General features: G+C 43.6%; 1 protein-coding gene across 1 annotated transcript in view; it reads left to right on the forward strand.

Annotated features, from left to right (window-relative positions):
• The first annotated feature begins 8,875 nt into the window (after nucleotides 1-8,875).
• MB21D2 (Mab-21 domain containing 2) overlaps nucleotides 8,876-26,724 on the forward strand; it is a 57,239-nt gene continuing 39,390 nt past the window's right edge. Inside the window, exon 1 of the mRNA XM_038145719.1 lies at nucleotides 8,876-9,301. Coding sequence (XP_038001647.1) covers nucleotides 9,091-9,301 — 211 coding nt within the window. The 5' untranslated portion in view covers nucleotides 8,876-9,090. The remainder of the gene's footprint in view (nucleotides 9,302-26,724) is intronic.

Raw genomic sequence — 26,724 nt, forward strand, 5'->3', positions numbered from 1 at the left:
CAGAGACCAGTGATCTGGTTTCTGGGAAAAGGGACTGCATGAAATTACAGGACACCATCTTTGTAACCCTGTGAAAATGCATCACATAGCCAAGGAAGGCAGAAAAAAGCTAAGGTTTTCATCCTGAGTGGAGCTGCTGTTGGCAGACCCTTGTTCCTACCTAAACTCTGCAGCTTTAGGGAGATGCAAAGAGCTTTACTTGGGATTACAGGTCCCTAAACTAACACAGTAAGTTGATGGTGGAATTTGATCATACCCTGGAAGCTTACATGCAAGGATCCATGTTTGCATGTGTAATATAGCAATAATTGATCAATTCCTTGTTTACTTCCTTCAGCTGAGCAGCAGCCAGGTCTTTCAGCTGCAATCCCAGCTCCCTCCTGAGCAGACTGTGCTGTGCATAGCCTGTTTCTTCCTCCCCTAGTACTTGTTGCACTGACAGAAAAGGACTCCCTGAAACCTGCTCTGCGCCCTCACTTCCACCTCACAGACATCAGTACTGTAACCCAGGGAAAACTGGGTCTCAGTTGTGCAGTGGTTTGCTACACAGATCTGGTCTCACTGTTAACATGCTTAAGCATCCAAGGAATGCTTGCCATGGCAGTGTGGTGAGGCACTGTCAGGTGCTTGGTGTATTTGGGAGTGATACCAAGCTCCTCTTCCATTTCCCTGGTCAGCAGTAAGAGCTACACAGTATCTGTTTTGAGAGTTTTCCATTTCTGATGGGCATTTCTGTTCCTTTTTTGGTTTATGCTAATTGCTTTTGCTCTCTTCTTATACAACCTTGAAGGAAAAGACCTTGCTGAGTGTAGCTGTGTGCTTTTCAACAGATTTGTTATTTCACCACCTGATGGGGAACATGCTGAACAGCGCCTGACTCCAGTGTGTGCTGCCAGAGTTACCCTGGGTTTAAGCAGTACAGCTCAGGCTGCCACATGCAAGGGTTTGCAGATCTGGGAACAAGGGAAGTCACAGAAAAAGTCTAGGCATCTATCTTCAGTCATCCCTTAAAAGTGCCCAGCAGGGAAAATAGAAGAAGGATGTCAACAGCAACTTCAGAATTTGCTTGTTTCTGCAAAAGAGGTGAAGATAAAAGAGGAAACAAAGTGACTTTATGTGACTTTCCAGGTGACAACATGCCAAGATTTCACACAGGAGTCACAGAGGGATTCTAGCACTGAATGATACTGAGGGTTTTTGATTTGGTTTTTTTTTTTTTTGAGAAATTAAATCATGAAAATATTCCAAAGGTGTCCCAACCTTGCATACCTGTGCCAGGTATCCCAACACTGCATACCCATGCATTTAAAGTCCACATGACAAAAGGTGTTTGATAATCTCAGACTAAAAGGTGCTTTTCATTTTCCAGGAATCCACTTATATTGCAGATATTCACATGCCAGCTGCTAACACAAAACACTTGAGAGTAAATACAGACCATTCCAGAAAGAAGAAAACAGCATGCTCAGTACTGGAAGTGGAAAACAGATTATGTTAGTCATTAGATTTATAAATTGAACTAAAGCTAGTAAAAACATTCATGTGTGTTGCAGTTCTGACCAAGTCCTGCCTCACTTATACCTTTCATGAAAAGCACAATTACCTTGATTTTCCTCATCTTTCCTTCCCTTCCTCCCCTCCCATTCTTTCATTATTTTTCATTTGCAATTGTCTGTCTTGGCAGACAGACAAGTCCTGTGTTCAGGACACAAACTCCTACTCATTATTATAGATCTCTAAAATGTTTTATCTAACACATTTTCAGGCTGTCACAAGAATTACAGGAGAATTTTTCTGTTGTTGTTATAGATTGTTCCTGCTTTTTGTTTATCCATCTCAGATTTTCCCTTTCTCAGATATGAACCTATGCATCAGCCAAAGCTGTGCTGAAAGCTGCTTCTCAGCAGTACAAAAAATGAGCTTTTAAAAATCTGCCAGGAGTGGCCAGATGCAGAGAGATTTTTTTAGTGAAGCAGGGCAGTTAAATACAGTACAGAGCTCAAGCCTCCTCTATTTCATTTTATGTTAATGTATTTTTATAGAAAGACATGAAGAAATCTATTAGATCTTCATGCTATTGAAAAGGAAATTGATATATAAGCCAGTGTGGTTTGACAATCATTTACAGATTGGGATATTCTAACAGGAAGCATAATGTTGGGAAAGGCAGAAGAAAGGGACTTTTGGCTGTAAACATGTGACCAAGGGAGGGTTTCCTCTTTGTGTAGATGCTGCCACAGGGAATTGTAGCGTTTCCTGCAAACCTCTATTTTCCCACACCCTTATGAAAACTAGTAAGATGGATGTCCTTCATAGGAAAGGGTCTGGGTGTTGGAGTGTTTCTTGTTTTCAAACTTGGAGAAATATCCATCTTTTACAGCTACAGCCATTTTACAGCTGTGGCCACTGCACAATGGCCTGGAAAGCTGAGCCACCTGTGAACTCAATGTGGGATTTGAAGTAAGAAATGATGCTGAGACTGGTACATTACGAGGCTCCAAAGAGGTAGCAGGTATGTCTACATCACAGTTGCTATTTTACTGAGTTTGCATGTAAAGTGCTGTAAAACTGCTCAAGAGCTGCAGAATATGATGTGAAACTTAAACTGCTGCTGGTAGTCACCTTGTGAGCAGAGGGGTGGCTCAAGAAATGGTGTAATTGCATCTTGTGGGTCTGTCCATCACTGCAGGCACAGACCCATTGGGAACGTTTCTAAGCTCCTGGATGGGAAGAAAGTTGCTGACTGAGGTCTCTGAGCACACAAGGAAATGAAACAGAAGCACTAATGACCGCTTCTTCATTGTATTTATATCTGGTTTCCAGTACAATAGGACCCTGATTGTAATTTGTGGGTTTTGATATTATTGTAATACAAGCAATTAGCTACAAATGAACAACAGCAATGAGTAGACAAGCTATACATAATGCATATAGATGTGTAAGGGAGCATGTCATACTGTTTGTGTTCCTCAAACTGCCCCACCAAAATTTATTTATTACATATGGAACCAAACCCAAACACCAAATCTGTATCCTCGCCATATAGGAGAAATTTGCACATGGATGAGGGATTCAATATTCTGGTCATATCCCTGTACCAAAGCATTAGCTCCAGTCCAGCACTGAAATGCTCAGATATGAATCCAAATTTTACTGCTTGAGAAAAATCCCAATTTCAAAAGAAATCAAATGACAGGAAATTAACATGAATCCAGGAAATGAGCAGCAGAAATCTATACAAACATTGCTTACAGAGGTCCTGAGCCAGCCCACTTAGAGACTATGAAGTTTTTCAGATCAACTTCAAAGGTGCCTGTCTACAATCTAATGACACTTTACAATAATAAGATTAACACATCACTAATATATTTTCACCAAAGAAAAAGACAAAAAAAAAAAAGAAAAAAGACACTGAGGCAAGAATAGTAAATGATTCACCTGGGGACTTTCAATAGTTGCTGTCTGAAGCTGGTTGAGAATCAGGAGTTTGCTTCTTAGAACCTTACTTAAAAGCATCTGCTCTTCTTTTAGGAAATGTTTTAAGCATCCCAAGTATGGGTACTTTGAGGCTGGCTATGACAGATGCAATGCTATTGTTTCAAAAAATTTTAATGAGCACAGCTCCGCTGCCATGCGGACGGCTCGATGCTGTGTTCTACTGACAGGATGCAGATCACAACTCTTCACAGGGGAAGGCTTTTTTTTTTTTTTTTTTTAATATGGAGAAGAATTTTAAGTCTGTCAAGGAAGCAACACATACCTTTCTAAAATTGTCTGAAGATTGTAGTGTGTGCTGGATGCTATTGGCCTGACATACTCCTTGGCATATTGAGATTGTGCCTGTAAATCATCCAGATTTTTAGCTCCAGACACAAAATCTGTGGTTCCTGGAGGGATAATAAGGACGGAGCAGAGCCTGTAACTGTCTCTGGGAGACACCTGGGGGACACTAGGTGTTTGGAGAGGGATACAGCTGAGTATAATCCATGCTAGTTTGGCTGGCAAATTTAACAGTTGTGACCACACATGCCCCATGTGAAGACAGCTCCAGGTGGTGAAACTAATGGAATTCATGGCATTAGTTATTAAAATTGAGCTGATTTTACCCTAAAAAAAATGGGGGAAATCAAGAGGGAACCATGAATACAAAACAGGAGCCCAATTCCTTGCCAGTTCCAGATCTCCAGAGTCTGGAAGTGCTATGATGGGGCTCTGTGACTGCAGTTCCTCAAAGTCTTGCCCCTTTGAAGCATGCAACTTGACTAGCAGAGCTAGGAAACCTCATGAGTCCAGACTTCATTTGAAAGACTGTGTACCCTGAGTCTGCACTTATCCCAGCCTTGTGGAGCCTGAAGACTGCTACCTGTAAGTGCTGTTTTGAAGACATTTTTTGGGTATATGAAATACAGGCAAAGTTTCTGGCATCAGAACGAAGGGAAGACCTGGCACAAAGAAACACAAGAAATGCTTTGGTTACATCATGACATTCTGTGACATTCCAGTTCTGTCCAGGAGTCCCAAAAATGCCTTGCTACAGAACCAGACTAGGAACTGCTATGGAGGGAAAGATCTGGAGAGCAGGGAAGCAGCTGCACTACACTAGGATATCACCAGCTCAATGAAAGCGAGGAGCTGATTAATGTGAAACTAGGTTTGGTGCTTCTCTGGGCTCCTTCCTTCTGAGACTGGTGCAGACCTGAGAATTGAGGTCCCAGAGAGAAAGTGTACAGGTAGAAGAAAGGGAGAAATCTTGGCCAGGATCCAGCTATCAATAGGAAGAGCACAGCTGAGTGCATAGCCAGTGAAGGAGAGGGAGGAAGATGGCACAGCAGGATCCTTGGTCTGCCACTGAGCGACTGTCTCCATGTGAGCAGCTCATTTCCCTGCTCTGTCACTCTTCTTATCTGCACAGACAGCCTGTTCTATAGGCCAGGACCAGGTTTGTGCAGCACAAGGCACAAAGGACCCTTGAACAGCCTAGAAGGTATGGCAATAATACAAAGCAGAAATTGCAGCCAGCAGATGGAGAAAATAGAGCACTTCCAGTCAGCAATTTTGTTCCTGGTGAAGTCCCACGCCACAAGAAGCTTTGAGCTACAGCTGCTGTGGTGCTAAGTACAGAAAAGGGAGGTCTTTCTGGAGTCTACTTTGGAATTTTAAAAACTGGGTACAATTTCCATGAAATGAGGGATGAATTTAGCTCATTTTTCATCATGCACTAATTACCAACTGCAGTGAAATATTCTAAGATGATGTATCTCAGGCTCCATCTTATTTCTGGATCTTGCTCCAATTAATTCCCTCTACAGTTTTCAGCTCCTAAATGAAATGCACTGAGCATCAGGCCATGAGTTGCCTGGTCCTTCTCCCTTGGTACCCTGGGCCAATTGCTCTTCACAGCTACTGCAGTACTGTTTTGCCAGTCTTAGGATGATGGTATTAATACTCACTTGCTATCCAGCAGATTTTTGAGACAGCCTATTCAAGCGTGAGAAGCTTCTTGAGGTCCCAGGTCATGTTACAGAAGTGAGAATGGTTATTTCTTCTCTTTCACGTAATTTCTCTGTGGCATGTTGCATTTCTGAATGTTGAAGTGGCACTGAAAAGAGGGTATCTGTTCTGCAAGAAAAAAGGAAGAAAAAGTCTATTTTGAAGGAGGAAAAGAGGAAGGCTGTTTGAAGGAAAGAGAGAGCACATGGGAGAAAGGAAGGATAAATGTGAGAGGGAGACCACAGATTGTAGTGCAGGTGAGAAGCAGTTTAGTAATCCAGGTTGTCAATCCCTGTCCCAAATAAGGTGAATGTCCGCATTGGCAAATCTTGGGGCTAGCACAGCAGAGGCCATAGGTTCCTTCCAGATCCCAGACAATGCTCACAAGAGGAGCTTTGAGGATGCTGCATTTTTTCCACAAAGAGTTCAATTTCAGAAAGAAAAAAGATTTGGTAGAAAACTCCAGGCCAACACTATTTGCAATCTCATTCTCATTTATTTGCTCAAGTAATCCCCAGTGCTTGATTTACGTAAGACTTGAATTAACTGTGTATTTATTCAGAGATCTTAAATTACACTGATGTGATGAGGTAAAATTGCAAGCTGATGCAGTTTCAAGGGTATTAACAAGCACATGATGGTGAGGCAGATCCCACTTGCCACTGAGGAGTCCAAGCCCATTCAAAGGTTTCTAGAGAAGGTGATAAGAAGGATCTTTTACAAGTACAACTGCTTTTCATGAAGCAAAATTTATCTTAGCACTGAGGTGAGGTAGAGAGTTGCAGTACCTGTCAGAGAAGAAAATTAAAGCTGCTTGCTTGATGCTGCTCTTGGTGAGCACTTTTGGTTTGAGCTCAGACACTGAATGAAGCAAATTTTTGGATCTGAGCAACTTCTGAATAATGCACAGTACCAGGAAAAAACAAATTCAGATGAACAAGAATCATGGAGCAGTAATGAGCCTGATCTAATGGAAATTTTTTTCTAAGTATGAAAGTGACTGTAACTTCAAGCAGAGGTGCCATTAAAAAACACGAATTGAAATCACCATTGCTTCTGGTGTTAGCTGTTTCTGAAGTACTTCATGTTTTCCACAGGTGCTTAGTGAATTCAGGCAATGAAAGGTAGCTATGAAGTTATCACTGAATGGGATGTAGACCTGTTAAATGAAAAGGGAGGAAAAGGATAATATAAGTCTATGGTTGTTGTGGTGGAGAGTTGATGGGACCCTTTGGAGGTCCACTGAAAGAATCTGAGATAAAATGCTCATAAATAGATGACTGGAACTTCCAATATTGAAATATGATGCAGCAAATAGGATATGGTTAGGAAAGAAAGCTATCTGGTCCATGAAGCTTGTGGACATCATCAGCTTGAAAAAGATGAGGCAAGAGGATCGGGGATGAAAACTGTAACTGGTATAAAACTATCCGTCTGCTTTGCCTAAGTGGTGCCAGTGATGCGTGCGGCAGAGCTGCTGGAGGTTTGCACCACGTGAAAGGGAAACAAGGATACTCACACAGCTAAAAATGGTTGTGACAGGCACACAGGAGACTTAGAGGTGTTCAGAGATGGACAGGGCAGGTCTTGAAGTGGGTTGGGGTTCAGGAGTGACTGTGACTTCTGTGGGAGCAGCATTATCACAAGAGGGAGCTGTCCGCCTGTATGAGATTGTCACCCCGGCAAGAACACTGCAGGGAAACAGCACCAGGGATCAAACCCTGGCAGGGGCAGAGGCAAGAGGTCCCGAGTGCTCACACAGGCAGTGACCACAGCAGCCTAGAGTAGAGGACATGGGCTGAGCCGGGCTAGTTGAACTAATCCCCCAGGACAGGCCACCCACTCTACGCAATGCAAATTGCTCTTCTGCAAGTCAGATCCTGCATGGTGCTAGTGCTATCAGTTCATTGTGGGGGTTTTTTGTATTTCTGTAGCTTTGCTGGGGAGGGAGAAAAAGGAGAGGTGGTTGGTAAAAGTCAGACAAGGTGCTAATCAGAGGTTCATGTGACAAAGCAGCTGATCACCAAGGCTCCGATGGTGAATGAAGTCGATGTGTGCCAGTCGGCTGTGAGCAGTGTCTGAACACAACAGGGCCCGTGTACCCAGCAGAGGGCATGTGCACACACACACGCACACACACACAGAGCTCCTGCCTGTACCTCTGGGACATCATTTCTTAGATAATGAGCATATCATGCCCAAAACGGTATCAGTGGCTACAGGACAAAGCCAGAGGCACCAGGTGTTCTGCTTGAATGGTTTGTGGTTTCTGTTACAGGGTCCAAGCCTACCCTTCTGCTGAACGTCCACTTCAGATCAAGGTAATGGTTCAGAGGATCTAAGCAACACCCCTAAGCTCAGGTTTAAAGACTGGCATATGTATTTACAATGTATCAGGCAAACCAGCCTGTAACCTTCACATCCGCCTGTAACCTCTTCACACTGAGCTTAGTTTCACCTCCCAATTATTTATCCAAATGCTCATGGCCTGATTTTGGTAGATACATTTTACCATAGTCTGAGACTGAGCTAAAAGCTTTGTTTCCTGCCAAGAATCTTGAGAAGATAGTACATATCCAAGCAGTTAGCATCTGTGGCATGGCATCTAAATGCCCAACAGAAAACATAAACAATGTATTTGTACGCTCCCTGGGCAGAAGGACAGACAGTTCTTCCAGTGGATGCACTAAGACATGTAATCGTTCTGTATATGTTCAATGATGGGTCAAGGCACAGAAGATCAGGCTAAAGGGAGAAAACCACTGCAGGTTGAAAAGTTAGAAGGCATTAAAATTATATACAGAAGAAGAGGATGTAGTCTTGTCGATGGGAGAAATGGATGAAGATCAGAGGTCTGGGCTCCTTGCCCCAGGCTACTTGACCTCAGGCAAGTCTTCGAGATCCCATTTCCCCTCCTGCCCTTTGTCTATGTGGCTCCCAGGAGCTTCGAGGCAGGGTTGGTCTCAAGCGCAGGAGTTACTGTACTTTATCTTGGTCATTTCTCCTAGGACATACTATAAAATAATTTATTATATATACACACATGTATCAATAAAGCAACCTTCGAGATAGCGTAAGAAGCTAAAAAGGAATAAACACAGAATGCTTTGGGGACATGTGGGAGGAGCAGAGTTCAAAGCCAGTTATTAATCCACTTTCAGGACAAGGCTTTTGCTGAAGTTTAAAATAAATTTAAATAAAAAAAAAAAAAAAGAAAGAAAAAAAAAGATAATTTTATCCCGAGCCAGCGGTCTGCTCCAGCCTCAGCACCCGCCCGCCGTGACGCCGGCAGCGGAGCAGCCCCCCCGCGGCCCCGGGCGGCGCGGGCGGCCCCGGCGCGCTGCGCGGCGCTGCTCCCCCCGGCGCGGCGGCGCGGCGGCTCCGCGGTGCCGCGGGCGGGGGCCGAGCCCGCGCGGCCGCTTGTTGATCGCGGCGGCCGGCGCCGCTCCGGGCTCCGCGCCGGCGGCAGCCCCGCGCCCGGGCTTGCCGTTGCGCCGCCGCTCGCATTCTTCCATTTCAACAGGGCAAACCCCTCCTTTTTTTTTTTTTTTTTTTTTTTCCCCTCTCCCTTTCTTTCCTTTTTTTTTTTTTTTTTTTTGCATGAAGATGGCGGCGCCTCTCGCCAGCAAGGCAGGGTCCGCCGGCACCACCAGCAAGCCTCCCTTCCCGGAGCTGGATTTCCGATCGGGAGCCAGGGTGGAGGAATTAAATAAACTCATCCAGGAATTCACCAAGCACGATCAGAGGGAGTACGACGACCAGCGAGCCCTGGAGATCCACACGGCCAAGGACTTCATCTTCTCCATGCTGGGTAGGGCAGGGACCGTGCGGGGCGGGGCGGGGGCGATGCCGGCCGGGGACCCCCGGGCCGGGCTGCCGGCGGTGCGGCACCAGCGCGCCCTTTCCCCGCGCCGCGGGCGCGCCGGCCTGGGGGGGTCCCCCGGTCGCAGGGCGCCTCTCACCCCCAGGAAACTAATTTTTCCCGTCCTATCCGACTAGCCTTTGGCAGCGATGTATTTATAAGCACAGGCGAAAGGCTGGGTTGCAGAGCTGACCGGTGCCCGAGAAACACGCCGAGCCAGCAGGGCTGCAGGCGAGGCGAGTCCGACCCTTTATTGTTTTTACCCCCAACTATCGAGACATAGGAAACACAGATTTTTTTTTTTTTTTTTTCTGGACCGCTTGTTTTGGATATAGACCGGCGGATGCTTGTACAGGAGCATCTCCCGAACTGCCTTTCTTGCTTAGGTTGCAAAACTCGCAGCGAGTGGAGCAAGTCAGATTGTGGCGGGGGAGTCTTCATCTCTGTGAAACTTTGAATCGCGGACAGGGATCCTTAAACCAGGGTGAAGCATGTGTTATTGGCCCTTGCGGAAATCACCTGGGCTCTAGCATGACTAAGGCTTCTTAAGAGTAACAGTAGAATGACTAAAAGCTCTGATTCTCCAGGTAGTCAGTTTCTGATGAATATTTACCGTGAATTAACTAAAAAATCACTCAGACGAGTAAGAGCCTTCAGGATACAAAAGGATGCTCTTTAACATGCAGATTAGACCTTGAAATCAGTCATCCAAGTTTCAATCATGGTCTTAAACATTCTCTCAAACATTTTTGTGTAAACAGCTGCTGTGGCCAGTGAATGGTTCTTTGTAGCTCAGAGGTGCACATACACCCTTAAAGCATACTTGGCACAAACCAAGTGTATGGTCTACATGTACACTCTGAATAACCTACATCACTTTTCTCATCCAGAAACACAGAGCTGTCCTATTGCAATAATTATTATTTTCTATCTCAAAGGATTGTCACTATGATAGACCACTTCCTCTATAGCCATGAACACACCTACACTGTAATGAGAATCTGTCCGTCCCACTGGTTCTCTTGTAAGGTACCTGCGCCAGTATAATTGCCCGCTGTATGGTATTTGCACAATTTTATATGTGTATTGCTTTTTCACCAGGGGCTGGACAGGATATAGCAGACTAAATTTAGCCTGAGAACAAGGACAACAAGTTGAAAAGTCAGTAGCGTGTATATTTATAGTTGCAGTTATAAATATTTCCCCCTTCCCAGTTAAACAACAACAAAAAAAGATGTGGTGAAGCCACGGTTGCCTCAAAGCCTGTAGGATTTTTGTTCTTAAAAACATGATCTGGTGGAAGTCATCCAGTGTTATGATCTGATACATTTTTCAACCAGGGCTTTAAATAACTGGCTGAGTAAACATGGCTGGATGGGATGGAGCAAAGAAGAGCGGGGAGAAAACAGCAATAGCTGCTGTGTGGCTAGCAAGTAGAGAAAGCTTTGTATGATCCTGTTTAAGCATTAATAGTCTTTGCAGGGTACTGGGATCACAGATTTTCTTCCTGCCTCATGTAGGAGAAAGCAATAGAAGAAAGACAGAAGAATAAACTGGAGCATGCCTTGTATTTCTGCAAATGCACCCTAATGCCTTGCTGTTCATGAATCAGGGAGCCTTAGGCTGTTTAGAAGTAATGTAAATTAATGTGGTTGTCTTTGTTAATATAATGACTGGGAGATGAGCATTCTTCACTTTTAAATGTATAGCTAAGCCATTGGTTTAAAAATAACACCTTATTTCTCTCTAAGTTGTACCTGATAATTTTCAGTAAGTCTTGTTTCTGAATAAAAGAAGAGACTTGAGGACTGAGCCCAGGACAGAAATGGAGATGGGATGTCTGATTTGCCTGCTGTAGACCCAGAAGTTGTGTTTGTGGATCAGATCCTTCTTAGCAAGAGAGGCTCTTAAATCTAAAAGGATTTAACTTATTAATAAATAGCTCTTTCCCCTGTGCCTGATCTCTCCCATACGTACTGCTCTTATCTCGTCGGGTGATGATAGGAAAATTAAACATAGCTTTCCTGATTTAATTACACTGGTGTGTAATTGGTGGATGAATGATAGGTGAGGAGACCTTGTGAAGATTCTCAGATGTTTGTACTCTGCATGGCTTGCCCTCTAGGTCAGACTTTGCTTTTAATTTGTATTAACTCTTTTATATCTGTGTTGTCTTGCCCTGGCTATAAGTAACTGAACTCTGGGAGATCTAAAGAGTTGGATTCTAAGAAAATTAGGGAGAGGCACTAGTTGATGTGTGTTTGTCCAAAATTTTGTACCCCAAGCATTAGAAGAGGACTGCAAATGACTTACCTCTCTGGTGGGGGAAGTGAGAATTTTCTGAATGTGGGTGGTTCCTGGACATTCACAGTCCCTTTCACAGTCACCAAGACCATATGGTCTTGCCAACACCCTACACCAAAACAACAGGTGTATTTTGGCGCCTTTGTTGGTAAATTCCCGTACTCACACTGAGCTATGCCTGATAAATTCTTGTCTCTTTGATTCAGGTATGATTGAGCTTCAGAGGAGGGAAAGGCTGTAGGGAAAAGAGTGGAGAAAAAACAGTCTTGTGTGCTGGGCAGAGGGCTGGCTCAGAGAGGCTGACAGACCAAGTCTCTACCTGCTAGTCATGAAAGGAGCTAACTACTTATTCCCCTGATGACTCAGTTTTGGGGGGTTTCTGTGCTTAAAAAGTGATAAAGGAGTATTTTTATCAAATGATGATATTACTGTCAATGATATGTTGATTTTTAAAGTACTTGCTGCCATTGTGATGGGAGGTGCATAGCAGTCATATTAAAAACCTTTTAAGGGTACCTCACCTAGAGGGTATTATTCTTGCAGTACAAGTACTTCCAGGAAATTCTTTAATAAACACCGCCTGTCTCTTTCTGTTCAGCACCTAAGTAAAAAGTGCTTTAATGCACAGATGTGGTAGGCTTAAAAAAATCCATATATTATGCTCTTGGGAACTAGAACATTGCATATAAAATAACTCCTTGAAATTTCTAGTGCTGTTGCTGCCTCAAACCAGCTCATGTTGTTTGGTATACCGACTCTAGAATTTTATATAGTAACAAGAGAAAGGAACAAAGGTATATTAATAAGTACACTATATAGAGCTATAGTCTCCACTCCAGGTACACATCAGGGTTCAGTCATCTAGAGCAGTTTCCAAGCTCTTTAGGTTGGTGTTTTGTTTCTATTTCCTACTATGAGACTTCCCAGCAGAGCCAGAAGACAGATGCTTAGGACATTTCATGCCATTCTCCTTCCTGAGAAATCAAATCAGGGAAAGGACTAGTTTAAATTGATGCTAACGTGGCCTTTTGGGGTTTTAAGGTCTCTAGTGTGTCTTTTTGTCACTTCAGTGGTTACTTCTGTGGGAAGTGCCCACCAGGGCAGGCCATACTTTGAGCATCTGCAGCCAGCTGCAACTTAGAGCTGTTGACAAGACCTCTAGAGAGCTTGTCTCAGCACCTGATACAGGAGAGGTGGTGATCCTATTCTGAGATCATTTCCTAATTCTCTGGTGTCTGCCTGCTGCTGCGCTGGGTGTGCTAGCAAGTGTTTGTGATAGAGGCAAGTCTCACAGTGGAGGCAGGGCTGGCATCAGCAAATTATTTCTGCTGCAAATACCAGATTCCCAAAGGGAGTGAGCTATCCTGCTGAGCCCCTGCATCTGTAGCAAGGCTTCCAGCTGTTTCCTGGACTGATGGGGCCCTAAAATATGTGCTCTGGAGGTGCAGATTGCTGTCCTGACAACACAGGTGTCCTCACAATAGCTTCTACAAGGAAAGAATTTTCCAGTTTCCTCCTGTACCTGAGGTCTGTGTAGCAGAACAGGCAGTGTGACTTTTATGTGGGTTTGTGTGGCATTTTTTTTCTCCCCTTCCCTACCTGCCATAACTTGCTGATAAAATCTATTGTAGATTAGATTTCAGGCATTGTTTGAAGTGTTACCTGTTTAGGTATGTGTCTAGGATACATCATGGAAATTCTCTGCTTCCTGTTGTAGTGTCAAGCTGATGAAATAGCAACAGGATTGGAGTGATCTCTCTAGGGTTAAGTCTTTTGTGTGTGTGCGCCTTCTCTCAAGAGAAGCCAATCATGATAGGAGCACACTGTACTCTGAGGCCTATGTTAATAAAGGCTCCCTGCTGGCATTCCCTGTGCTGCTGAATGCATAATGCACAGCTGTTAAAAACAACCTTACTCTATCACAGATTTCATTTCTGGCTTCACTTGTGTCTCCTCTCCCAGCGGACCACGTGTTTCTGTATTTGCATTTGAGGCTGGGGGTTCCTTGGTGATTTTGTTTTTCTTGATTAGGGGACAATGTACTAAACTGGTAAGGTAAGCCTACAAAGCTTTGGTAGCTTCTATTTGGTTGTACCTGTCAGAAATCAACCAATTTCATCTCAATGGGAATTAGTTAAAAAAGGTTTGGTAGCGTCCTCTGTCTCTTTGTTCAAAGGGATTGGTGGTCCACATATGTGTCATAAGTGAAAATAGATTGAAAACCTTTTTCTCAATTTGTTTTAAGATGCTGGTATTTTACTTGCTGACTACTGTTTTGAAACATTAGTCTGTGATGCAAAGTATTTAGTGTAATAGCTAGGAACATGTCCTGAGGGCACAAATTCTCATGGCAGGCTTGTCAGACTGCCCACCGCCTGTTCCTTCAGTCTGTGGAAATATTTGTAAAAGATTTGGGAGAATACTTGCCAAGCCCAATTATGCAATTATGTTTTAAGGGCAATTTTATAATTACAGTGGAGGATGGTAACCAGGATACAGGAGTTGTTGAGGTTTTGACTTTTCCTTTTTTTTCACTATGTGACTTTGTGTGAATGCTAAAATATTCGGGGCAATTCTAGTCAGAAACCAGTTGTTCAACTTTCTTCTAAGCAGCTGGCTACTTTTATAGGTGAAGCTAAATTAAAGATGAGTCCAACATTGCTCAGGAAGGCTGGGGGGCATGTTTTATTATAGCTTTGGTAATCTGAAGGTTGGATGTATACTCAGAGACCTAGAGTAGCCCATCGACAGAGTCCAGTCTAGAGGAAACTCAGAGGGTAAAAGTCCTGCCTGGACTTCTCAAAGCGAATCTCCAAGCTGATCAGTTGGGTTTGTCTGTTGTAATTTTTCTTTCACAAATGCCAGGTTCCTGCTTTGTCTCCTGCACAGCTGAAATTCTTGCACTTTTTCTTGGGCCTTGATTTGTGCACTTTTGCATTGAGGTGCACCTTTAGGGGCATGTCCCAGTCCTTTTGCTGCAAAGATGGTTTTCCCAGGCACACCTCTGGAATCTTCTCCTGCCCAGGTCAGACCCTGTTTGCACTCTGCAGGACTGGTTAGGTGAGAGAGTGCCAGGAAGAGATGTGGCTAAGGCCAAGATTGCCTTTCACCCTCCAGTCAAGGGGTCTTGAGTTGCAAGGGCTGCTTCAGCATGACACTGTGAACAGTGACTGAGATGGCAAATTGCACTTCCAAGCATATCTGTGTGAAACCCTGTGGTGGCAGCTGCAGGTAGAGGCTCTGGAATAGACCTGTCAGGTTTCTGTGAGTCAAAGAAAAATGACCTGCCGTTGAGTCCATCACCTTTGTCTGGGTGATGCTGATCTATGAAGCTCACTTGAGAAGCAAGGGCTGTAGATCATTTGCTCTGAAAGGAGAGGCTTAAGAGTTGAGTGCATTATATAGGGTGACATATCTCCTGGGTTTTCCCTTAGCAACAGCTGGGGTGATAAGTTCCATGTCCTAAAAGAAAACCATTAATTCTGGCCATTGGTACCTTGGCCTGCTATCCTTTGAACAAGGGGAAAATTCTTTGAGAGTGACAGTCCCTTAATGTGTACAACATAATATGTTACGTTTAGACTGTCTTTAATTTGCTTGCCTTTGGGGTATGAAACAAGCAGTAGAGTAGGTGGAGCTCTGGGGAAGCAAAGGGGAGTATCTGGAGGTTTTTTTCCTTTGGAAAAGCAGAAGACTTATCATGGGAGTTAATCAGAAAGCAGCTTTGGAGGTTGAATTCACAGAATGTCCTTTATTGGGAAAAGAGCAGTAAGCCTGCATGGGAGCAAGGGTGAGCGAGCTGAAGAATGACCTCCAGCTGCATGGCTCAGGTTATTGGTCTGAGTCTTGTCCTGATGACTTGTAGAGTGGTGTGAGTTCAGGAGCTGAACTGTAGCTTTATTGGAACTCACAACCATATTTCATAGGTTCCCCATCTTAACTATGGATTTTATATCCAGTGAAGTTTTATGACTTCTGTTAACACAGACCTCTCTTACTGTCTGAGTGACAAAAATATAGGAGTTGTCTTTCCTTGGTGTTTTTTTTTGTTGTTGTTTAGGTTTCTTTTTTATTGTTGTTGTTTGTTTGTCTGTGGTTGTTTTGTTTTTTTTTTCTAATGGAACTGGAAGGCAACTTATGAGACATTCTAAATAAATCTTTCAGCAGCAGCTGATGTTCCAATTGACAGATGCAGCTATGGATTTTGCTACGTTTCATTAAGAGCACTCCACTGTTTGCTTTCATTTCTACCATTCTGTTGCATTCCCTTTTACTGTAAATAGCAATTGTCCTGGACTGAGTGGAATAATCTGTGCCTTAGTACTTCAACCAAACTGGCAGGTCTCTGAATCATGTACTTTTACAGTAGATAAACTTTCTGTAGTTCTTTCAAAGCACTATTTCAGTGACTGTGTGGTTGTACAGGAATCATTGAGTTTGAAGAAGATAGATTCCCTGCTCCCCAACATATTTGACTTTTGAGCTTTTAATAAACACTGGATGCTAAGAAAGTCACAACTATCTTATTAATGCATTGTTTCAACTGTCAGACAGTCTGATTTTAACCTAATTGAAAGCATTTAATTAGAAGGTTGTTAACGTATTTTGTTATGAGCATGCTGGTGTCAAAAGTACAAATACCATTGAGTGGGCGTGCTTGGTTCCTCGAGGGTTCATAATATCCATAATATCCATTCTTTGACACAGCAGTGGTAGCTACTGCCACCCACTCATGTTTAGGGCTGTGGGCAGACATTTTCACAGCACTGGGTGGCTTCAGCTGCTAGAACAGGAGGTGGGTGGCATCTATTTCAGCCTAAGAAAGTCATTCTGTGGGTGAAACACTGAGTCAGAGTGAGGACACCCTAGACCTCTGTTCTGAACTGCCCCCAAATTTATACAGATCTATGCAAGTTTCTGAATATAATCATATGTAGTAGGGCCTTGGTACTATGAGACGCCTTCCTTGTCCCCTGTGCTTCAGCAGTCTGTGGAAGGTGGGGTGGTACTGCAGGAGTGGAACATTGTGGTGCTGCAGGTCTTCATGACAGGATGGTTTAATCATGCAACTCCCCCATGTAAAGGGAAGTCTGGCTCTGAGATACCTGCCATAAAATGTATTTAAATAATGAAGGCAAATAGTTGCCTGTCATTTGGTGTTGATCTAGCGGCTTTGAGATCAAGTACAATTCAACCTCTATGAGAGAGATTACAACCAGTTCCAGCAAGTAATCTTATTTTGTACTGAATGAACCCCAAAGCAAAATTGGGACAAGTTAGTTTAAATAATGCATCCTGTCCGTAGTGTGCATAGTGATGCAATCTGGCAGTGTCAGGCAATGTCACTCAGTAGAAGGAAGCAGTTTGGGGCAGAAGGCAAGGGAAATGGCCAAAACTAGAAATCTTGCTTGGATAGCCAGTGGCAATGAATTTATTTATTTATTTATTTATTTTTCCCTGTCCCATGACAAACTTATAAGGTCATAATTTAGGAGAAAAGTGGAGGTTTATGTGTGGGATGTCATTGATCTGCCAAGAGCTTCTTTATGTGACTTGCAGTCAGACCATACATAACTTCTTCACCCACTGATGGAGTGAGAGTTCATAAATTATTTGGTCTGGAACTACCGAGCAGCTAGAGAACACTTTCAGTTTCATCTGGAAATAACGAAGTCAGTTCTTGCTTTACTGCATAATCTGCTAGGCAGTGTGCTTTTTTTTTTTGTTCTAAAATGTCTTGTCTCAACTCTCCTGTTCCTGTTTGTGGGATCTTTAGGCACTGCTCCACAACCCTCTCGCAAGGATGGATGTTTTTATTCAGTGGTGAGTATTTGGCCGGGTTTAGAAAATCAGGTTCTGAGGTTGTGAAGGAGTAGAATTAAACATCTATCAAAAATGCTGAGACAAACATTGCAATTGGCTTCTGTGTGTTTCCCTTCAGCATTTCTACTCTTTGCATTTTAATAGTCGGAAGAGCTATATCTTTGTGATGCTTTGGGTGCCTCCTTTTGGAAATGAATCCTGTGCTGATAGCTCTGGCTGTGTCTGATCCACAGGCACGTGCTCGGAGATATTTTGTGTTTGTTTTGTACCTCACTAATTAATGTATAAGTTAGTGGTAGAACAGCAGGAAAGCTGCATTTGCTGACACTTCATGAAATAATGATTTAATCCTTTGTGACACATTCCTGCTGAGTGTCAAAGCTGATAACTCTAATCTCTGTCCCTAGCTCAGTGCAACAGGAACCTGTTCTAGAGGCATTTTGCATGATCTTGCAAGCTCTTGAAGGTACTTTGTGACCAATTCATGTAAACTTTTTTTGTACATTGCCACTCTTGAGCACGATTGTACAGGATTGTCTGGCGCACTGAAGAATCTGGAGCTGAGAGCAAACAAAGGAGCTAACATTTGTCAGCTTCAGATGAAATAAAGGGTGTCCTGTGAGCAGCAGAAAAATGCCCTTATTTCCTTCTAAATGCACCTCTTCCTTTGCCAGCAATCAGAGCAAGGCATGGTTCTGTTGATCCAGAGGTGCTCCTTGACAGAGCTTTACACTAGTTTGGAAGGGGGAATGATGGACCAAGGGGGTCTCAGTGCCCTGTGCTGGAGAACCATGCCTGAGACAATGATCAGCTCCCAGTCAGCCATGAAACTGTGTGGGATCTGCTGCTCCAGTTCGATCCTTAACAAATCTGTGTGGCCTAATAAGATTTATCCAAGAATTTTTAAAGACCTGTTGATGTTATCACAGAACCTCTCTTAATGACTTTTGAGTGGTCTTGGGAATCCAGAGAAGTCCCAGCTGTCTGGAAGCTGGCAAACATTCCTGATTTTCAAGAAGGGCCAAATAGATGACCCCAGAAACTACAGGCCTGTCAGTCTCATTTTAGTGCTTTGTAAAGTTATGGAGAAGATTATTCTGGGAGGTATTGAAAAACACTTTGAAGACAACACAGTCATTGATCACAGCCAGCACAGCTTCATGAGAGGAAAGTCTTGCTTGTTGAATCTGATTTTCTTTTATGACAAGGTAACAACCTAATTACCTTACCATCACCTACAGCATCACCAGCAGGGCAAGGGAGGGGATTGTCCTGCTCTGCTCTGACCTGGGGCAGCCTCACCTCAAGTGCTGGGGCAGGTTTGGGCACCACAATGTAAGAAAGACACAAAACCATCAGAGAGCAGCCAAAGGAGGGCTGTGAATGGTGAAGGGCCTTGAGGGGAAACCGTGTGAGGAGCAGCTGAGGGCACTTGGTCTGTTCAGCCTGGAGCAGGCTGAGGGAGACCTCTGCAGTTACAGCTTCCTCCTGAGGGGAAGAGGAGGGGCAGGCACTGATCTGCTCTCTGGGCTGACAGTGACAGCACCTGAGGGAGCGGCCTGAAGCTGTGTCAGGGAAGGTTTAGGTTGGATGTTAGGAAAAGGTTCTGCCCCCAGAGGGTGGCTGGGCTGGAACAGGCTCCCCAGGGCAGTGGTCATAGCACCAGCCTGGCAGAGCTCAGGAAGTGTTTGGGCAATGCTCTCAGGCACACGGTGTGACTCTTGGGGATGGTGCTGAGCAGGGACAGGAGTTGGACTTAATGATCCTTGTGGTCCCTTCCAACTCAGCAGATTCTGTGAAACCCACCTCTCTTCATTCTATGTAATTTCAAATCCTGCGTGTGGATGCAAATCTGTCTGCAGGGATAGCTGAGAAACTGCTCTGCAGTAGTTAGTCCTTGAGATACAACAAACAAAGCTTGCTTCTGTTCTAGCATGGACTGTGAATTGTTGTTTAAAATAAACTTTTAGTTTAATGGTATTAAACAAAAAAATGTGCAGCTCTGCAAAGAGAGAAGGGAATGTCACTGTAACAACACTTCAGGGCCTCTGAAATTCATCTTTTACACTTGCAATACAGTGTGCTGAATGGCAGACCAGGTGTTGATATTGGCCCCTTGATATAAAGGCCTTAAAGCTTGACTTGCTGAAATATCTGTATTTTGTAGACAGGTAGGACAACCATGTGCTAAGCAGTTACTTGAGGAAAATAAGAGGAATGCAAGTCTCTCTGCCAGCACAGCATGTCTCTGACAAGCTGAATTAAATGCCCTTGTTTTTTTCCAATGAGCAAGCTGTAATGCACATCTAAGTGCATTATTGAGAAAAAGGAACCATTACAATTTGATTGAGCATCTCTCAGAGGCTTGCATTATGTAATAAGTTGTCTGTAAAAGTTTGACCCTGAACTTGCATTTTTTTTCAATATCCTGTGAGTGTCTGTGGATGTGCAAAATTTACAGTTGAGGCAACAATGTTACAGTGAAAATAACCCCTTGACACAAGCTTGTAACATCAAAGAAAGACTGTTTCTGTGCCATTATTTTAATTGTCTTGGGGAGAGATTTGTATGTGCTATATAAGCACTTAGCAAAACTATTTTCACACTGTCAGAGCTGCAGAGTTAAGTTACAAGTTCGTCTGGAAAATCAAAGTTTAAAAAATTATTTTGATCCTCTTAAACCTAAATCCTGGCTCTGAACTAGGGCACTCGTGAGTTACTTTAGAAACTAGACAAACCCTCTCACTCCTTCACCCTAAAAAATCTGGAATCATCTTTTTATCTAAACTGCTTCTTAAAAATTCAGGTAAAGAAATCGATGTTTAAAAATCTGCTCTTATGTTGAGACCGGTCTTGTAAGACGTTGCTTGTATATGTATGAATCACTCTATTGTCCTGTGTATGTCATTGAGTTTTCAACTTCTTTTAAGTGACTCTTTCTTTACCTTAAAAAAGTGTATATGCCTTTGTTTTATTCTATGTGGAGGTTTCACCCCCTCCCAACAGAGCTGTGGAACAGGCTTCACTGGGCCAAGGCCAGCACTGCTTGGCGAGGACTGTAGGAGTCCTATGGAAAAGATTTCTGTCTGAGGGAGACAGGAGTGAGGGAGACAAATGAAGAAAATCCCCAGACCCACAGCATGTTGATAGACCTCCCGTTGTTCTTAATTCGTGTCTGTAAATGGCACTGGTTTCCGCTGTTGTGCACCGAGACAATAATAAATAACAATCCTTAGCATTTATATACCACTTCACAATTTTCAGTGTGTTCAACACACATTAACTAATTCAGCTGAGATGCACATATTCTGTGAGCAAAACTACTCTTCTTGCTGCCCAGGGGAACCTTTTATTACAGCTGGGACAAAGCTTTTCTTTTTACCCTTAACTGGAGCTGTTGGCAGCAATGTTCTGTACAGGGCCTGTGTCTTTCTTCCCAAAGGTTTTAAGCCTTTGCATGTACCTCTGTTTGCACAGGAATTGGAGCACTCTCAAGTCATATGTGATACTATGAAAAAGATATGCAGGAGACTTTTTTTTTTTTTTTTTGTGCTGCAAATATGCAGACTCAGGGTTAATAGATTTGTGGTTTCAGAAGTTATTGAGTTAGCAAAGATGTGGCTACATTAAGTGCATCTTTCTGTGCTTCCTGAAGGTCTTCAGGGAACACCATCTCTACTGTTCTTCAGGGCTCAGGAGGGAATAAGTCTCTGTCAGTTTTGACTGTTTTGGATCATCACACCACGTGCTGAAGAAAACTGAGGATGCTTGGTGGTTTTGGTGCACTAGATCCAGCACCTGCTAGGCCACCAACCTGTCTTTTGGGGCAGGAGAAAGCTCAACAGAACCCTATTGTTATGCAAGAGATGTTTTGAAGGCAGTTAAATACATTATGCCCTATTATTTGTAATCCTGAATCCCAAACATGTTGTTTGGGTTCCCAGACATGCACTGGCATGAATCTAATCTGTCAGGCATTTGACTCCTTTTCTGCCTTGGCATTTTGCATATGTGTATAGAGCTGGTGAGAGGGTGTTTGATGCATCCCTGTCTGCATCTTCAAGCTGGGCAGGATTGGTTCCACATTTTCTTTCCAAGAATAGCACCATTTTAGCATTCCATTTGGGTGACTTAGAAGATAAGCATCTTATTTAATCAGGTCATATAACGTGGGATTAGTGGTTTACCTTGGAAATAACTGTTTTGTAGTCTTTGTAAATTGGTGCCTGGTACTTCAGAATGGCTTTACAGTTGTAACTCTTTTTCTGATCTGAGAGATTTAGTTATAGCTAGTAGTCACACTTCTGGATTTCCTCTTTGTCTAATCTTATAGTAACCTTCTGCTTTAGAAGTGATGCCTGCAGGTTTGACCTGAAACTGATTCTGCAAGACCAGCATAGAGTATAATTTTCCTATAAATGGCTGTATGAACCAGGACCACCATTAGCCTTTTAGTGATCTAATTACACAGGCAGGTAGCATTTTGAGATCAGAACTCTCATCTTGCTACAGCTCTTCCTTCGGCTAACAGTGCATGAGAGAAGAACAGCATGTTTCTTGCAGGTGATGATTTCTCTTTCAGTGGCTTTGATATCCTCATTTTGTGTTTGAAGGTAATGTGCAGATTGCTGGGTGGTGTCACTCAAAGTGACTGACTGAGCTGCTGTAGCATGTGAAGATGTCTCCAAGACAACTGATTTCCTGGTCAAACAGCACATTGGCTTCTGCCACAAGACATTTTAAGGGAGCTGGTGAGCTGAAGGAGCAAGATATTTTAACAGTTAATTATTAGCACTGTAGCTGCCAAATGCAGCTCAGAGTCTAAGGCTGAAAATGTACCTATTAAACACTGTAAATGAATAACTTTAAATAAAAAGGATTGTGTTATTTGATTAGCAAACTGATTTATCAGAAAACTTCTACCAAATAATAGGAATTGATTCCCTCCCTTCACAGTTCTTTTCCTCCAGTTGCTATATGTGGAATTTAGGGACCTTCTTCTGCTCTCACATTTTGTTGTCTATGTCCCTGCTGCCTTTCATCTTTTAAAGTATGAGTGTGCCATATTTTTTCCTAAAATATACCCAAAAAATAAAATGTTTGTTTCTGTTTTCCTTATGTTCTAAAACTCAGCAAGGTTTAGTGACTCCATTCTATTCTAAAGTTAGGATAACAGAGGCTTGAAGCATTGGATTTTTCCCCCTGTGTTATCCCCTCCTCCCAGTCTCCTTTGTCTCCAGAGGAGCAGTGTTACTGAACAGGTGTAAGCATTTTTAATTTTTTCTGCATTTCAAATTGCTATGTCCATCCTGTTTCAAGGTACTTGGTCCAAACCAAAATCAAAAATACCCTCTTGTTTTCCTGCCCTCCTTGCAAGGGTTGGCTGTTCTGCTCAGCTGAACAAACCCCACCTTTGTCTTCGCTTTGGAATAAGAAACAAGCAGGCTTGTTGATTTCTGCTGCATTAATACTCTCCTTCCTCACAGAGATGTAGTGGTTATCAGGGGTAGGGCGGGAGCTGCTGGCTGCTGTTTCCATGAGATCTCCAGGAGGCTGCTGCCATGTGCATCTCCAGCCCCAGAGACAGCACGGACTGAAGGAACACGAGCAAAATGCACTTTGTGCAATGGTGGGTAGTGAGAGCACAGAGAGTGCTGAGAACGCTTGAAGATTTTCAAATAATGTGCAGGAGAGCCAGGGGGTTGTATCCCTGCCCTGACCTCTGTCCCATGGCACATCTGAACCTGAATTCTCAGCTAATAACCCCTAAGCTGCCTTCTCTGAGCGTGTCTGCATTTGCTGGGGAATTTTAGGAATGCACATTTCAGCACAGCGTTGCTGCTGCTCGCCCTCTGTTCAACTAAGAGCTTTAGAAGCTGGTGTGGGGTTGGTATTGCCAGGATAAAACCCCATTGTGGTTTGCAGTATTCTTTAACTAAAGATTTATTTTCCTGGGTAAGGTTCCATTTAGAACAGCAGGAGTCAACATCAAAGAGCTGGAGAAAGGTCTCTTCCCTTTCCCTGACACAGCACAGCTTCAACCCTCTCCCTTCACCATCCCCTCTCCCAATTCCTTTGATTTTAAGGCATTACAACTTCAGTGACTGGAATATTGAAGAGACTGTAGTTAGTGTATTGCTCATAATTACAGGAGCAATTGATCTAAAGATGTAAGAGGAGAAGTAGAAGGGTGGAGCCAGTATCACTGATGCAAACCTCTCTCTTTTGATGTCCCCTCCATGCTGATGCAACTCCATCTTTAGCCTCCAGCCACTTAAGTAGTTCCTGTTGGAGGATGTGGGAGGTCTGCTCTTGACCCATATGGGAGGAAGTTAGGAAACTGGTCACAGAGGCCCCACCACCTGCCTGGCTCTGTGGACTGTGTACCTTTTGCTGCATGTGTGTCTCACACAGCAAAGCAGCAGGAGTCTATGGATTTGTTTTCTAGCAGATATGGTAACAAGGACACTCCTTAGTCCATCCCTGTCTCTGTTTTTGGTGGGTAGTTGAAGGTCCTTCTGTTTGCTTTGAAAAGCAGCTGACAAAGGAAGGCAAAGCAATTTGTGTCCTCAGCAGGGCAGAATAATCATGTGACCAGCATCTCTGAAAGATCTCAACAGTGCATCTTGGAGTCTCATCCAAACTGTGTTAATGCAGAATTCCTACACATGCAGGCATTCAGTGCCATGCTTGATAACCAGGCAGTGATTCAAGCTGTTTGAATCCTACATGCAGTATGAGAAGCAGCCTGGACCAAAATGAATTCCCAGGGTGATTCTGGAGGAAAATGTAAGGTTATTTTTAGGATTGCTGCTATTCTGTTGTGCACCAAGGAAGATAATTCTCCAGCTTTGCACTACAGGTCAGCATTGTTCAGCCTTATTCCTCATTTATTGGCCCCATCTATTTTAACTGGCAAATATTGTTTGCTTGATACCTCCTTTTGTGACCCTGCATCTACTCATCTCGGTGCTGGACAAAGCAAGGGTTTGAAGCAATCCAGGGCTTGTGTTCTGTATATAAAATGCAGTTAAATTTGTTCCTGGTCGTCTTGCAGCAAAACTATTTGTGCCCTGCCTATGGCCTGGCTTGCAAGCTGCAAATGTGTGGATAGGATTTATTATCTCTGACCATAAAATTTTAAACTGCTTTTAATGGTAGATATTAAATCACTGCTGCTCCAATTCGAATCTCTCTGCAGAATTTCTGAATTCCCAGGAAGGAATTTTCTCTGCCAGTAACCTTTGGTTTCTGAGAGCACAGGCAAATTCACAGGAGGTTCACAGGGCAAATTCACAGGAGGTTCACAGGGCTGTTCACAGGAGGATGATGGTGAGGGACCTGTGTGCTGGCCAGTGTCCAGGCATCTGTCTGGCTCCAGAGAGCAGAGCCAGGCAGACCTGGTACGGCTGTGATGTGACTGAGGGATGTTTGTATTGGTGTCTGGGTGCAGACATTCCGCTGGGACACAGGGACTGAGTGTCTCTGCTCTTGGCTTTGTTCCTCCCTGATTGAAGTATCTTTGACACAGCAAGAAAACTGGAATTCAGTGCTTCAGCACTGAGCTGCTTACAACAAGCTATTTTATTTTTTGTACATGTCTAATAAATACTGAACTGTTCAGTGTTGTCACTCAATGTGGCTTTGTCCCTTGCTGCTGGAAGTCTGCATAGATTTCTCTTGAGACGGGCAAAATGCTTCCTGTGGGATGGCATGAGATGCACAGTGTTCTGGCTGAGGCTGTTGTTTGTCACCTTTGCCCAGAGAGCAGTGGCAGCACTAAAACAGAATCCAATGTTTTTAAAATTAATTAATAGCCTTAAAGCCCTTTTCACAAACATGCAAAGACAGCTGTGGCAGGTGGGCAGGAGATGTCTTCCTTGCCAAGGAGGGGGAGATGCCACCTTCTGTGCTGCATTTGCAAGGGAGGCAGAGAGCCACCCAGGGCTTCCCACTCTCAGGCCTATGCACTTTACACTGCTCCATCTTCCTCATGGCAGCCTAGCTTTCCATTTCATCTGCAGGAGTACCATGTAGTGTGTTTTGCTTTAACCCAAAGCTGGACATCATAGAAAAGAGTCATCCAAGACTGGGCTGGTAGGAATTGTTTGACATCAGCTTACCAGAAAGGGTTGCAAACATTTACAATATGCTGTGGCAGCGTTTTCCAGAGCTTGTGCTTGTCTGAAGCAGGATAACTCCTGTCCCTAATATGGTGTTTAAAGCCACTGTTCATAGCAGTGCCTGCAGTGATGGCAGCTGGAAGCAATCTTCTCGACCAGAGTAGCCAAAAAGCTTAAAAACATCTAATATTTGATAATTCTCATCTTCTGGAAGATCTCTGCTGTCTAACTCGGGGGTTATTTAATTTCCCTTATGTTGGGAAAGGCAGGCTATCATCAGTAGAAACTGGTACTCCTGGATCAGGGTTTAAGCAAAACCACTTTCAGCAAGAATGCTTTCCACAAGTGGTTCTCCCTGTCTGAAGTTAAAAGGAGACTCTGACTTTTCCTCTGCTCATTCTCACACTTCTAAAGGTTGAGCAGTCCATTTTCACAGTGCTGCCGTATGGCTTCTTCCCATATTAGAAAGGAAGGTGCTGAATGTGGGCATCCCAGGGTGCATGCGTCTGTCTGTCTGGACCTGTCCCATCAATTAAACAGCAGCTGACGTCATATTTGAAGGTCAGCTGTTTTATAACCTAATATTATCTTTTTTTTTTTTTCCCTCTGGGTTTATTATCTCTCTCCAACCTGCAGCTCAGCACCATCTGGTGCAGGCACACAAGGGAGAAAGATTAGAGAAAGTAAAGCAGCTTTGTTCGCTTCCCCCATTGCTTCCGATGTACAGAGGAGTCGGCAGTCCCTTGCAATATTGGATTTTAAAAGGTGGGGAGGGCTGGATCCTGTTTGCTAGCTGAGAGAGGGAAAAATAGTCTGTGCTTACCAGCAACCTATCAGGAAGTGTCTCAGGATTCCTAAGGGTCTTACTGTGGCCACAAAGTGTGTGTTGCTGGCATTTTATTTTCTATTTAAATACTGTTGATTTTTTTATGACCTGTTTTTCTCAGCACACGTATTTTCCTTACCTCTAAATTGCCAGAAGCACTCCTAAATGAGATGCATGTGCAGTGCTGACCCCAACTAGAGTCTGCTTTGGAGGTGAAGATCTCTGAACTCCTGAAGTGCATTTACACCTGACAGAGCCAAGCTGTCACACCACAAGCATGTTCTGCCACACAGAGG

This window comes from Motacilla alba, chromosome 9, assembly GCF_015832195.1.
Source record: "Motacilla alba alba isolate MOTALB_02 chromosome 9, Motacilla_alba_V1.0_pri, whole genome shotgun sequence".
Lineage (NCBI taxonomy): Eukaryota > Metazoa > Chordata > Aves > Passeriformes > Motacillidae > Motacilla > Motacilla alba.